At 53.7% G+C, this 15,093-nt stretch overlaps 2 protein-coding genes across 2 annotated transcripts in view; both read right to left on the bottom strand.

Annotated features, from left to right (window-relative positions):
- SPTBN5 (spectrin beta, non-erythrocytic 5) overlaps positions 1–247 on the bottom strand; it is a 45,354-nt gene extending 45,107 nt beyond the window's left edge. Inside the window, 1 exon segment of the mRNA XM_057306155.1 lies at positions 168–247. Within this exon segment, the coding sequence (XP_057162138.1) occupies positions 168–247 (80 nt within the window).
- Positions 248–4,516: 4,269 nt separating this feature from the next.
- The window catches only part of EHD4 (EH domain containing 4), a 77,360-nt gene continuing 66,783 nt past the window's right edge, over positions 4,517–15,093 (bottom strand). The window contains exons 5-6 of the mRNA XM_026479950.4: positions 14,122–14,286; positions 4,517–6,961 (exon numbers count right to left, since the gene is read on the bottom strand). Of these exons, the coding sequence (XP_026335735.1) occupies positions 6,425–6,961; positions 14,122–14,286 (702 nt within the window). The 3' untranslated portion in view covers positions 4,517–6,424. The remainder of the gene's footprint in view (positions 6,962–14,121; positions 14,287–15,093) is intronic.

Genomic DNA, 15,093 nt, shown 5'->3' on the forward strand with positions numbered 1-15,093 from the left:
CCTGGAAGGAGACCCTATCGGACGGATGGAAATGGCAGATAGCAGGGGCTGTGTGGGGAGGGAGAGAACCACAGGAGAGGCCAAGGCTGGAGCCGGGGCCATGGCACGGCCCTCCTCTTGAGCCGGCAGGCAGGGGTGACGGCACACAGCGGGCATTGTCTTCCCACCTGCCAAAGGGCGTGGCCCAGACTGGGAGGGGGTGGCTCAGGAATGCTGCAGCCTGTGGCCCCAGGATCTCCTCCTTCATCCTCCCCCCCAACCTCGGATGCTCCCAATGTCAGCACAGAGGCCCGTAGGATGTGCCCCGAGCTGGCTCTGGGTGGGAGTGCCGTGGGGGTGCTGCAGTCCAGGTAAAAGGCACCCACATGGCCAAGCCCCTGGTTAGAAGCTTCTGCACCCACTTCCCAGTGTGGTACTGCCCTTTGTGAGCACCCACAGGGGTGGGGATGGGAGGGAGCATACTGGCCCTCTCATCCTGTCCAGGGGAATGGCACCATGGAGGGAGGGGAGTCCTCGGACCCCGGGGCTCGGCTTTCCAGGCCCTGACTTGGCCCAGGGCTGAACAGTGGGTGCTCCCTCACGCCCAGGGGCCACTTTCTGAAGGGCGCTCTCCCTGGGAGGGGGTAACTTGGAGCTGCAAAGGCCGTGGAAATGAGAGTCTCCTCCAAAGCCAGAGACACTGTTTACTTTTGGGGGCTTCATGGTGAGCCCCCAACATCCGTGCTTCCACAGAGCCGTCTGGGTCTCGGGGCTCAGGGCAGGGGCTGTGGCAGGAGTCTGCAGGCCACTCTTCCTCCCTCGCTGAGCAATCTTGAACTGCATGCCAGAGAGAGTTCTAATTAAGGTGGCTTCACGAAATGTTCTGGCTAACCTCAGGGTCATCATTACTGGTCTGGGGTGGGTGTCTGTGGGTTCGTCCAACAGCCCCGGAGACTGTGAGAGGAGATGCCGCAATCCTCAGGCAGGTGTCTCTGGCAGCTGAGGCTGGTGAGAGGAGCAAAGGCCACAGCCTGCCCTCCAGAGCTAGGCAAGACTCTGGAACCCTGGGCCCGTGGCTGGGAGTGAGGGGCATGGTGCTCTTGGGGTGGGGCCAGCTCCCCTGCATCTCAGAAGAGCTTCCTCCCCTGTTGCCCTGTGTGGTCCCTCCTGCCATTGGCTGGCTTCCCGATGTTGGAGTGAGCCCAGGCTTCTTCCTCGCTCACAGCCCCAGTCCTCAGTGGCCGCCGCTCCGTGCTCCCCAGAACCCCACGGTCTACCCTCCCACCCTGTCTGCTTGCACTGCCCCCGCGCGGCCCCATCACGGCTCCCGACTCGACACCTTGCCCGCACATCAGCCTGTGCACAGCCCCCCAGGTTTCCTCCCAGAGCACAGCTCTGCTCACGCCCATGGAGACTCCGCATTGCCTCAACAGGACCAGAGCTTTCCTGCTCACACTGGGGCTTCGGCTGTTGTTTCAGCTTAGAATGTCCCTTCTGCTCCTCATTGTCCACATTTTCCTATCCTATCAGCCCCAGTTAAAATCCTGCTCCTTCTAGCAGGTTCACCTGCCCCCTCTCTCCCGATTTGTTTCTCCTCCTCCTAAGAGCCTTGGTCCAGGGCATCTTGTATGATGTGACACCAGAGGACAGGCTGGAGCTGCGTGATGCTTTGCACACAGACCTCCACAGGGCTGTTGTAGCAGCTTGATGAGTGGGGCTGGGGAACTGCTCTCCTTCCTCCTTAGCTCGGATGCAGCTGAAGCCATTGCACGTGCAGCAAGGACTGGCCCCTGTTTTGCTGCAACGGATTGCAGCCCCTGCTGAAATGACAATACCTTGTTCGTCAGTACCTAGTTTTGGATTATTTATGTGGTGAGTAACTAAAATCTCAAGTCAAACAGATTTAAACAATATAAAAGTATTGGCCCAGAGGACTGAAATGTCTGGCAGGAGGAGGACTTGAGGTGAGGTTTGACCCAGCAGTTCAAACGATGCCACCACAGGCCGGAACTCCCTCTGCCTTTCTCGATGCTTCCTTCACCTCCATGCTCCAGAGGGTGGTTGCCGCCAGCACAACCTCGCTCCTCTGTCCCCAGGAGCTCTGGCCACTCCTCTCAATGCCATTCATACTGTTGTACCAATAGGCTCACTTCTCTACACTGCATGGTTCAGAGAAGAAAGAACATCTCTCTCAAGAGCTGGAAGAGAAGTCTGAGGGGTTTGGCTCTCGTAGGCTTGAATTGAGCCACATGTCCATTCCTGAACCAATTTTTGTGACCAGGGGAACAAAATACTCTCGTTGGCTCAAGCCAATCAGGACCCACCCTGGAGAGGTGTCTATCTCACCCAAACCTTGTGGCTCAGACGGAGGGTGGGCAAGTAGGGAGTGCTTTGCAAAGGAAATTCCGGGTCTGGATCACAAGGGTAGATGGGTGATGGTGGGGAAAACCCAGATGTCTGCAACGGGGGTGTGTGACAAGTGGCAGCAGCAGTGCCAGCCGGCCAGGGGGCGCCTACCCTAGCACTCCTGCACCTTCGGGCACAGGGGCTGGCCTCCGAGCTGGAGAGGACGAGGCGGCAGGTACCCGTCTCCTTTGAGCGTGCTCAGCGATGCCCTTCCCAGCCTCCGAAGGGACCCCCGTCCGTAGTTCCTTCCGTCCTGGTCTCCAGTCATCCTCTGTTGGGGCCTGCTCCCAGACCTGGCCTCTGCCCCCAGCAGATGGAGCTGCTTTCCAGCTCAAGAAGCCCCACTGCGGACACAGGAAGAGTTGAGGGGTCACAGGGATGGTGCTCAGAAGGGGCCCACACTCCCCCCCTAAGTCTTCTGCCTCATTTCTGTTGGATCCCTGCTTTTCTCCTGGGACAACTGGGTCACTGGAAAACCAGAACCAACGGAGGAAAGGTAGTACTTTTTTCAGAAGTTTATTGATCAATAGATTGTGTCTGTTCGGAATTTCTAAACAAGATTACAAAAAATAGAAGCATGGTGTATTAACTGCATTGGCTAACGGACATGTAACTTGATACACTCTTAAATTAGGCCCATGTTTACCTGCATAAACTCAGTGGTTATCTGTCCTAAGAATGTTATTTGTCTGCTACGTTCCGCAGAGGAAATACACAGCGCCTCTGTTAACCGCTTTCCTTCTCCTCAAGGCAGTTTGCCTGGGGTATTGCTCTGGGCCCAATGAAGGAGTGTAATGGCGCCCGGTGGGGAGGCCGCAGTGGTGGCTGTCAGGCCGAGACTCCGGCGGCTAAGCCCACGCCTGGCAGCGGGCTGCAGTGGAAGACATCCCCGGTGTGGCGGGCAGGCGGCTCCTCAGGACACCCAGCAGCGCGTGGCAGAGGGCTGTGGTCAGGGGCAGTGGGGCCAGGGCTCTGCGGAGGCTTCCCCTGCGGGCTGCTACTCAGGCAGGGGTTCAAGGGAAGGCAGGAGGCACTGGCTTCTCCACACACACTCTTTGACCCGCCTGGACACCCAGTGCCCGTGATACAGAATTTAACTCCTCAAAGGCCCACCGTCCTGCGGGAGGAGTCACAGCTCCAATCTAAAGACGCTCTAGCTGCATGATGACAAGTGCTCCGAGGAGAACCCAGGCCAGAGAAAGGCAGCGACACGAATGGCCCTCCCCATCGCAGGGTGAGCCCTGGGCCATCCCAGTGCGCGGGCGAAGAGGCAATCCATGCACCATACTGGGCTGGAGAGTGTGAGGCTGGAGCAGGTTGGACGTCTGCATGTTGCCATGAAACTGGAGGGTGTTGAGATGTGTCGGTCCAACGTTCCTTTGCGGATCGGTTCAGGACGGCCTCATTAGCAGGCTTACAGCTTGCAAGCTGACTCTGGGGGGGGAGGCTGAAATTGTTCTCCCCCCTAAACTCAAGGCTGTGGAGGTTTGTTACATGGTACCAGGCGCTGTGTGGAAAACAGATTCAGGATTCTTAGATCTTTCGTGGAATTGTGGAGAGCATGGAGGGTCTCAGTGCTGTTTACCTACCTCCCCCCTTCTGCCCAGCTGCAAACCCTTGGCCGAGGGGGTCCTTTGAAAATTGGGGTGGTAGGCGGAGGGCAATGCGGTCGGGCAGTGTGAACGGAATTCTAGAGGGCTCTGCTGTCCCCCAGCCCTGCTCACAGGGAGGCAGGATAAGGGGTGTTTTGGACACAGACTCGAGGAACTTTGTGCGGGTCCTGGGAACATATGGGTCCTCATCCTTGGCAGCCATCCCTGAGGTTTTCCAGGGCTTTTCTTTCCAATCAGCTTTTCATGATGACTTCATGTTGTAAGAGAAGATGTTAAGAAAAATGGGTGTGTGATTTCCTTTTTTTTTTTCCTTTCTCAGCAGGGAAAGGAAGCAGCTGCCAAATGTTCTGCCCCTGACGGCGTGGGGGCGGCGATCACAACACCACGAGAAGGTTCCTTCCCTGTAGAAAGCAGAAACCTCAGTCCGCTACAAGCTTTCCTAGTTGTCCCTGCATAGACAAAATTGGCCATATCTGCACATACACACATTGACAAGTATCACGAATACATACTCATGTGGTGCATGTACGTACACACATCTTTATATATGACGAGAAGAATTAAAGGAGCAGGATAATTCTGAACGGAAAATCAGCTAACGCGGCATCTCCAAACCTTTGGGCCAATGACTTCTCTCTTCTTCACTGTTTTGCCCTTTGCAGGACTCCCTTGTGGGTACACACTTGGGCAGTCCTCATGCGTGCACCAAACCGTCTGCTTATATTACAGTACTGACATAAATCTTTTCTATGCTACGTTTCTGATTAACTTAAAATTAATTTAATTCAAAAGTGCTCATTAAGAATAAAAATCATATTATGAATTTACTTCTCTTAAAGTGACATTATTTAGAAACTAAACTAGAGAGTGTGAGGACTGGTGTCTGGACAAAAGCTTCCCCCAAATAAAAATTTTCTCTTACGTCTGCATTTCTGACCCTGATGTCACAGGTGATATCAGAAAAGGAAAACGATGTGGTTTTTGGAAGGCTCGGGCGGGGCTGTTATTTCCTTCACTTCGATGCCGTGCGGCCATCACCATTTTGCGCCTCTCTTTTGTATCACGTAAATCATAATGACGTGAGTCCCCAGGCTGCAGCCCACAGAGGAGGGAGGGGCCAGCGAGCGTTACCTGCCTCCACCTCCATCTGATGGGCGCCTGAGCGAGTGGACCAGACAGCTTTATACCGAGACTCAGAGAGAGAACACTTGGAACCAAATCTGGCCGGGTGATGGTCATGCATGGTATGACCCTCACCGCCTTTTGAAGAAAAGGTTTCATAGGAAAGATTCCGTCCTGTGTCTGTATAAAAGGCTTTTCCTGTAAGAAAGAAAAACTGGACATAATAAAAATGCCTGTTTTTTTTTTTTGAATAAAAATAGTGTCTAAAGCTAGAGAATGACCTTTTCTACCTGACAGCCTGGGGCGGGCTCACCTTGTGTTCCCCGTGAGTCCCTAGGCCCAGCACACTGCAGGCACCGAGACATGGGTTTAAATTTAAATCCTGCCATTGACCAAGGAGCCTTGGGGACATGTCACCATACTGACGACGGCAGAGAACCACCTCTTTCCTTTACCGTTGTTTGAATATGATAAATAGACTTTGCTACAAATTATGGGACAGACTAGTAAGAAAAGCCAACCTTCAGACTTCAACATGGCTTGAATACTAGAAATCTTGCCAGGGGCTAATAAAGGTTCTGAGTTCCAAATTCCTAACCAAATGCAACTGGGAAGGGTCCGGGGTGGGGGGAGCTCCGGGTGGGTTAGTCAGGGGGTTGCTGTGTATCACAGATGCTCTCTGCTGACCTGGCTGCCTGTCCTGCTCGAGCCTGCAGGAGGGACGGGGGCCCACACAGGCACAACCCGGGGGCAGCAGTCTTCTCTTTGGTAGACGGCCGAGAGAGAACAGAAACCTTCTGTGCTCTACTGTTTTCCACTCTCAGTACAGCGGGGAACAAAATAAATAACATCAACTTTGCTCCCTTCTGGTACCCTCTAAGGGACCGACAGGAGCCAAGGCAGGTGCATGATGCTGTGTGGCCCAGTGCAGCCCAGGCTCCCCGGTTCTGGAAGAGCCCCCGGCTGACTCCCTATGGTTGTGGGATTCTCTACAGCCCGCCTCCATGTCTATGTCTCCCTAGGCTGCCAAGTACTCTGGTCAATTTCTCTTTTTTCTCGACCCTTCAATCTCCTTATCCACCCCCTCCTCCCAATATTTTAATAGAAACCCAGGGAATTTTAGAGGTGAAAGAACCTCATATCTAGTGTCCCGTGACTGCCCGCCTCATTCCACAGGTGGGGAAACCGAGGCCCAGAGAGGGCAGTGCCGTGGTCAGGGTCAGTGAGTCAGTGGCCGCACGGGCCTCAGGCCCAGGCCCCCCAATCCCTACCGCCCACGGTCTGCCTTGAGAGCAGCCTGCAACTCAGTCGGCCTTCGGCAGGGACTTCCTGTGGGAGGGGGGCACGAGGTGGGGGGGCAGGCTGCTGGGCAGCTCGTAGCCATCGAGCTTGATCTTGATGAGGTGCTTGGCCAGCGCAAACTCCTCCTCATCCAGCATGCCGTCACAGTCACAGTCGGCCAGCTTCCAGATCTTGCCCAGGACGCTGTTGGGCAGCTTGGACGTCACCATCTCCTTCTTGGCGTTGACACCGGATATCTTGCCGTTGACGGGCGACAGGGTGTAGAAGAGCTCATCGTAGATGGGCTTGTCTTTGGCCACGACCCACTCCTCCTCATCGGCGCCCTCCTTGGCGCCCTCCCCGTAGCCCTGGTTGAAGGGGCCCTCGGTGGTGCCGTCGAAGGCGCCGCCCTGCACGAGCTGCGTGGGCATGCTTATCTCCTCCTGGCTGATGAGGTTCATCAGGGACGAGATCTTGTTGCTCAGCATGTTGTCCACCGCCTCGATCAGCTTGGGCTTCAGCGAGTGGAATTTGGTGAAGTCATAGTTCTCCAGCTGCTCCTGCAAGAGGAGAAACCACAGACTCGGTCACATGCCCTCACTTCGGAAGCAGATGGGGAGAGGGAGAGCTGGAGGCAGAACTGTCCTTTCAGCACACATCTCACCCCTGGGCTGCTCCGGAGCTCTCTCTTTGGTGGGGTCCCCACACCCAAATTCCCCAGATCCAGGAGCAGCTTGTGGGACAAGAAACAAGATGCTTGGAAGACAACTTTTTTTTTTTTTTTACAGTAGCTAATCTTTGACTGGCGGCCGCGTGAGGGATAGCAGTCCCCTGGGGCTTTGGACACCCTTCCTTCAACCTTGCCTCTCTGTGTGTGCGTGCTCTAGGGATTTAAGGTCTTTTAAGGTGATCTGATGACATACTTCTGTTGATCTTCGCTGGGAGTGAGGAAGGGCAAGGGTGAATAACCCTTTTGGATGGATAGCACATGGGATGTTCTGGAAGAGCCAAAACGAGAGCCCGTGGCTCCTGCCCTTTGGCTAATGCTCTTCTGTGCTGTAACATGAAGCTGGGTCACAGGGTCTTTTTAGGTAGAACAATTCTTTAAGGACGTTGTTTTTGGATCACTTAAAAAAATGTCGTTTAAGGTATAAATAAATAAAAGTTGAAACTGGTTTAAGTGGGAGAAGAGTAGGGATGGGGTTGGGCGAGTAGGAATCCAGCCAGTAGGGCTGAGTGTCACAAGCCCGGGCAGGGCAGCTCTCGGCTCCACCTGCCAGTGGAAGTGGCCCAGCAGCAGACAGAGTGGCAGGAACACAAGGAGAGCCCTGGGACACAGCAGTTGCCCGACTCGGACGGGAGCCAACCGTAGATGCCACGTAGGCTCTGTGGGTCGCTCTGTAGAAACAGTCCTTCCTACCTTGGTTCTCCTTGGTTACTCATCCATCCATCCATATCCATCCATCCATCCATCCATATCCATCCATCCATCCATCCATATCCATCCATCCATATCCATCCATCCATCCATATCCATCCATCCATCCATCCATCCATCCATCCATCCATCCATATCCATCCATCCATCCATCCATATCCATCCATCCATCCATCCATCCATCCATCCATCCATCCATCCATATCCATCCATCCATCCATCCATCCATCCATCCATCCATCCTTCATCCATCCTTCATCCATTGACCCATCCAACATTTACTGGCCATTTGTTATTGCCAGGCCCTGTTTTGGAGCCTGCGGATAATATAACCATGAAGAGCCACAGTCTCTGCCCATAGGGAGCTTCTGTTGTAAAAGAGGGATAACATTCTAGTTCTTTAAATTCCTGTTTACTTTCAAAAAGGGTTTGACTTAGCTTCCAGTGGAAAAATGATAACATGAAATAGAAGAAAGTCATTAGAAAGGGAAGAGCTAAGTAATTAAGAGGGAGAGGAAGGGGACCATTACATCAGAATTCTAAGGTGAGAAAAGCTACTGTTCCTCAGATGCCGTGGCTGGGGTGCCCGGGTGGCGGGGGACACACCCTCTCACTGCATGAGGGAAGAAAGCACCTGTTCGTTGCAAGAGATAAACTTTTTCTGAATTCTGAGAGTGACCTGGGGCCGTTTATGATCTTTGAAAAATGTTTTCAACACCACTTTTGCCAAATAAATGCAGAAAATTCCAGGTATGGAAGCTTTTATATGGGCTTTACGTGAAATATTTCTGTTAGGAAAATTCTAGGCGGCCAGCAAGGGGCCATCCGGGTGTGCAATTTTCTGGAGATGACGTAGGGAGACCCTTGAGTAGAAGAGGTTTCACTCAGACCCGACTATTCTGGGCAGAAGTAATGTGATGGGCAGTTAGGGAAAAAAAGTAAAATTTTGTGCAGTCATAAATATCACATCTTTATTGTAAAAATTTGGGGAAAAAACTGATAGACAAAATAAAAAATTTAAATCACTTATAATTCCATCACCCAGCAATAACTTCCGCTTTCTTTGGGCAGACATTTCTAGCCATTTTTATAGATGCGCGTTCACATGTATACACGTGCGCGTGCGCACCCCCCCCCACACTTTAACTGAAGTAAGACCACACTGTTTGACAACTTTCGATTTTAAGAAAAAATGTATCACATCTTTCCCTGATAATAATTTTTATACAACCTCACTCTCCAGAGCTGTTTAATATTGAACTGTCTAGCTGGGCCATTCTTCGTTTACTCTGTCCCGTGTGGTTGGACGTGTCTCCAGTGGAGAGTCAAAACTGCGGCGTCAGAGGGTGTCAGCAGGGCAGACATTCTGTGCTTCCCTTAGAAGGGGAGCCCTGAGCTTCAGATGGAGGGACAGAGCTAAAAGCTAAACAGCTCGATGGGTCTGTCGAGAGGCACCTCTAACACTCTTCTCAGCAGCAAACTCTGACCCCTTCCAACCATGCAGGGTTCGAACCACAGGCAGCCTGTGCTCCGCTGAGAGCCGCAGGGTGCTGCGGGCCCAGTTTCTAAGCCCATTCCAGTTTGTGTGTCGTCTGTCCTCTCTGACAGATCATGGTCACCTGCATGCCACTCCGATACCAGCACTCAACGACGTGGCTGACACTGGGGCTCCGACTGCCACTTGCTCCGTCAGCCAGGGGATGGAGAGGAGAAAGCCCAGGAGGAGAGCAGGCAGCCTACACAAAAATCCGAGTGCTGCTGGGGTAAACAAGTCTGGATTCCCCCGGGTGCACAGACACCTACCTCCCTCCTCATGAATGAGCCCGAGCTCCGAGCACACACAAAGCCCCTGTGTCTGGCCAAGCAGACGAGTGAGGGCGGTGTCCGCCCGAACTTTCCACCCACCTGCGGGGTACATGGATTCAGACAGCAAACCTCTGGAAAGCTGGCAAGGGGCAATGGCCACATGTTTCCAGGGGTGGACAGGAAGTAACAGCAGCAGCCACCCCTTGTCCGGAGGGCACAGAGGAAACAAACCCTACACTCACACGCCAAGGCCTGACCAGGGAGTATGGGGCACGAATTAAACCACTGCCATCCCTGCCCTCCGCCGAGTTCGCTCCCAAAAGACATCTTTGTATTGGGATGAATACACACTGGGGAGTTTAAAGATTGGCCCTGTCAACAATTGTATCCATCAAAGCCACCAAGCCCGGGATCCTGGAACTTCTCCCTCCCAAGGCACAAAGGTCAGTTCTCAGCCCAGTCTTTGCGGGCCTCTCTCTTGCCCATGCACTCCCGGCATTCCCGGAAGCAGTTTTCCGATTCACAGTCCGGCTAAGCAGGTGAGGATGCTCTGCTGCCCTCTGCTGTGGAAACGCTGCCAACCCGTCAGCGGAGGGGGCCGCATTCTCTGCGGTGGGAAACTGAGTCCCAGATCCAAGGGGCTTTGCTAGCGTTCTCATTCTCCAGTCTGGACACTTCCGTGTGCGAAGTCAGATTCCCTCCTGAAAGGAGGCTGGGCAGACACAGGCTGCTTCACCAGCAAGCCCCGGGCCTCTCCCAGCACCGGCCAAAAGCCTTCAAAATACACTCAGCTCCCTGCTACAGCTGCGTCACACCAACCAGCGCGGTCTGTGAGAGCACGGGGAGGGCAGACACTTCAAGCGGGCATCGGGGGGCTCTCTGAGCGGCCCTGAGATGTGCAAGGCTCCTTAACAATGTTATCTCCAAGCTTATGTCCCTGCTGCTGTCCCAGGCATAGTCCATGTGAGGTTGAACACCTGTGTTGGAGGGGGCGTCAGATGTTCCTCAGATTCCGAGAAGACACAGGTCCTGGCCCACACCATCACCCCTGCCCCCCAAAGCTTCCTGGGTGACGGCAAACTAGCCTGAAGTATCAGGTGATGGTAAGTATGCCCTATGAGCTCCAGGCCTGCTTCGTTCCTTGGGGAGTCCTGAAGGGACTGGGGTGGTGTGTTCTGGGCCCGAACAGCTTCCAAAGGAGGAATCCCCTTCCAGCTTCCAGGGACTTGCTTTGAAAAGTGCTGGTCTCTCTATAAGCCGTGTGGGTGTCAGGGCGAGGTCAGGGTCCAAGAACTTCACTACCCTCCAGCCTGCTCGGATATAATCACACACGCACTTACCACGGAGCTCACCTAACTGCTCACTGGGCACCGGCTACATCCCAGGTGCTGGGGACATGGCGGTGCACAGGCATGGGTCACTGGCCTCACGCGGTCTCATGAGGGAGAGAGCCACTGAATGAATAAATGACTTTCACTGAAGCACAACAGCACCGGTGGTGTAACAAAGATGTCCCAACATCAGGCTTTGCTGCCGAAACTTCATTGCCAGCCGCGGTCACAGTGGCTGATACTGTAATCCAGAACGTACGCTCTGTAGGGGCAGGGATGTGGCTGTTTGTTCACAGCTTTACCCCAGGGACCTAGAACAGTGGCTGGCACGGTACACTTGACGAGTGTTTCGTGGTGAGTAAACGAGCACAGGCCAATGAGGTACCCGTCGGGAGGCACTGCTCGCTCCAAGTGCTCGGCGTCAGGGGACTCCTGACGGTGCTAAGGCCTCTCCTGAGATGCTAGAAGAGGGGCCCATGGCTTCCTTGTCTTCCTCCCCAGGGACCGCCCCTCTGCCCCAGGTCGGAGAGGCCTGGGCTTCCTCTGGCATGGCCGGGCCAAGGCTAACACGGCCATGAGAAGCTCTGGTCACGGGGTGCTACCTGTGTTATGGGAGTTCACCTGGGGACAGGTGTGCAGTCCTGTAAAGGAGGCTTACAGTGGCTTCCTGCTGGGCTCAGGGGTGCCTCGGGTCTTGGGAGGGGCGCCTTCTCGTGGGTGAGGCACTGCGGTAGCTCCCTGGGCTAATGAGCCACAGAAGCCCCATTACGCCATAGTGCGCACTGTATTCACAGCTTTCATTGCAGTCAAGGAACCAATTTCCCTTAAAAAATGTCTGAAGGATGCAAGAAAACTGCTGTCCCTCAGTTTGGTCATGGGGTGCAGGCATGAAGGTGGGCCTGCCCAGGAACACTGCTCTGGGGGTCCAGTAGCCCTCCAATTAGCCTGTGATCAGAAGCCTCGCCCCCCCCACCCCCACCCCCGGCCCCATGCATCCTCTGAGTACAGGAATACCTATTTCATTTCTGGAAGAAAAAAGATGTTCTGGATTTATTTTGAAGCCAGCTAAGTCGTATCTGAGCACATCATATATTCCACATGCTCTTACCACCTTGGACCCTGCCATCACAACAGTAAGTATGACCCACTCCTATGTTAGTGTGTCCTGTATAGAAAGTTTACATCACAAAACTCCTTGAGGCCGAAGTTTCCCCCTGTGGCCCGTGGATCCTTGCCTCCACTGCCCCACCTCTCCTCCTCCCACGCCCTCCGGAGCCAGGCAGCTTGCCGACCCCCCTTCCAGCTGCGTGTCCTCGACCTCTCTTCCTCTAGCCCCGTCCTCCTCTGTGGCTCAGGGCAGAAGTGGGTACCTGGAGGTGTCCAGGGTGCGGCTGGAATTGTAGGGTGCTCTGTCTGCCTAGGGAGTACTCTTTGAACGTTTGAGCTACAAGGTGAAAACCAGGGGACTTTACATACAAATCTAGATTTGCTGCTTCTCGGGACCCGTCCGGGCCCAGGAACACAAGGCAGTGGCCACCGTGCAGGTCCGGCCTCTTCCACAGACTCCCCAGCCAGCCCCCAGGGTGGGCCCCCACAAGTTTCACTGTCCTTGCAGACTGGTTTTCCTCCTGGGAGAGTCCTATTTCCCAGAACCCCCATCTCCATGCAACGTGGGAAGACGAAAGAATCAGCGGGTGATATGGTTTTTCTTTGCCTGGCCTGCCTCACGAGCCACAGGCATCTGAGTTTGTGTGGCCTGCCTTCCAGGAGGACGGTGGCCTCCAGTGCAGATGGGTCCTTGCTCTGGACAAAAAGATGCTCAGTGTGGCTCTGTGAGGAGCCGGTGGGGCAGCGGCCTTGCTGGGAAGACATGGTCGGCACGGACGTGCGTCACTAATGCCACAGCAGGGCGGTAGACACAGATACACTGGACAGGCCAGAGTGGCTGACTGCAGCTTCTGTTTGGCTCATGTGGGGCTGGCTCAGGGGGACTAAAATCAGGCCCAAAGTTGCCCAATGCCAACCTGTAGGCAACATGTTCAGCGAGCACAAGTTGCTGTGCCCAGTAAGGCCCAGAGAGCCCCACGGACTCTGAGCAGGGCTCTGAGCACTACTGGGCATGTACTCCCACAGGGCCTGGTGCTGCGGGCTTGGGGAGGCCGCCTGAGGTGACCTCCAAGGTCACTGCCAGCTCTAATTCCCTTAAGGTTCTGGGATTCCAAAAAACAGATGTCACTTAATGACAAAACAACTTTGAACACAGCCTAAGAGGCCCGCTCACCTGATTTTTTCATGTGACCTAAACTTACTTTTTTTTTTACACATTTATTTTAATTTTTTATTTAAATTCAATTTAGTTAACATGTAGTATATTATTAGTTTCAGGGGTAGAATTTAGTGATTCATTGGTTGCATGTAACACCCAGTGCTCATTACATCAAGTGCTCTCCTTAATGCCCGTCACCCAGTTACCCCATCCCCCCACCCTCCCCTCCCCTGCAACAACCCTCAGTTTGTTTCCTAGAGTTACGAGTCTTATGGTTTGCCTCCCTCTCTGTTTCTATTTTATTTTTCCTCCTTTCCCCTATGTTCATCTGTTTTGTTTCTTAAATTCCACATGAGTGAAATAATCTATTTGTCTTTCTCTGATGGACTTATTTCACTTAGCATAATGTCCTCTAATTCCATCCACGTCATTACAAATGGCAAGATTCATTCTTTTTGAAGGCTGAGTAATATTCCATTGTATAAATTTACTTCTTGAAATGTGTCCCTTTTTGGTTAAAGGTTTTGGGGAGGTCGGCAATCTGCTTTATTCGCAGAAGACTGGCATCGTGGATCACCATTAGGAAGATGCATTCATTGTGTTCTCTATCCTTTTTTTTTTCAAGAGGGGGGAGGGGGAGAGAGAGAATCTTAAGTGGGCTCCACACCCAGCGCAGAGCCTAATGTGGGGTTTGATCTCATGAGCCTGAGATCACGACCTGAGCCAAAATCAAGTGTTGGACGCTTAAGTGACTAAGCCACCCAGGCGACCCGTGTTCTCTATCCTAAACGATGAAACCGTCATGTGTACCCAGCAACCAGCCAGACAAGGTGGCGTTGCCTATTACCTGCCCATGACGCTACAGTGGGCTCCCAGTACCTGCATTGCCTTGACTTCTGGGAAGTCCCCGGCAGAAATCTGGTATTCTCGCTGCAGCTGAAGGTAGATTTCTGGCAATCTGCTGATAAGCTCTCTCTTCTTGTTTTCCTTTCCGAATACACTCGGCATCTCCCTCTTCAGGTGGCTGATAATGTAGGCATGTACCTGAAAGGGTATACGTCAGTAAGGACATGCTATTTAGAACTGCACCAGAAAGATAGACAGGACAGCATCTTAAATGTGTCATAACATGTAACAGGTGCCCATGCAGGACCATGGCTCTCAGGACAGAAGGGTGAGGGTCAGGGGGCTGGGGGGCTGGGGGTACATTACAAACCTGCTTCTGGGCAGGTAGAATGTGAGGTACATGAAGGAGCCCCAGAGGTGCTGTCTACGGGTGCCTGGAAAGAGGCCACACACCTCCCGCCCCCCGCCCGAGTCCGAGCTCCGGGGAGAGCTGGCCTGGGTGTTGGGTTTGAGAGCTGGAGCAGAGGTGGTGGCCAGAGCCACAGGGATGGTTGAGACCACCAAGGGAAAGTGAGCAGAGAAATCCCCACCAACTAGGACCAGGAGGGGGAGTGGACAGTGACAGAAAAAGGCTATGGGAGGGAAGGGCCAGGAAGAGGTGACACCTGAGTTGCGCCCTGAAGACAGGGAGGATGTGAGGGAGGCTGTGGCCGTCCAGGAGAGTGGACAGTGTGGACGGCGGTATGGAGGTAACACACTGTGGGCCGTATTTGGGGTGCCATGTATATGGCTTGACACATCTCCAAAGGTAGGGAAGGCAGACTGTTGTGGAGGCCAGGAGCCAATGGACGATTAGAATGAGGCTCTGCTAACCTCCTGTGGAGCTGATGGAAGTTCTGGGAGACCAGAGGCCACAACAGTGCCAGGACCTCCCTGCTTTGGAAGTTGGCCGGTGGTGCATGGCTGGGGATGGGGTGGGGCGACTGACTTGGGCAAGGGCTCTGG

This window comes from Ursus arctos, unplaced genomic scaffold (genome assembly GCF_023065955.2).
Source record: "Ursus arctos isolate Adak ecotype North America unplaced genomic scaffold, UrsArc2.0 scaffold_36, whole genome shotgun sequence".
In the NCBI taxonomy this organism is placed as follows: Eukaryota; Metazoa; Chordata; class Mammalia; order Carnivora; family Ursidae; genus Ursus; species Ursus arctos.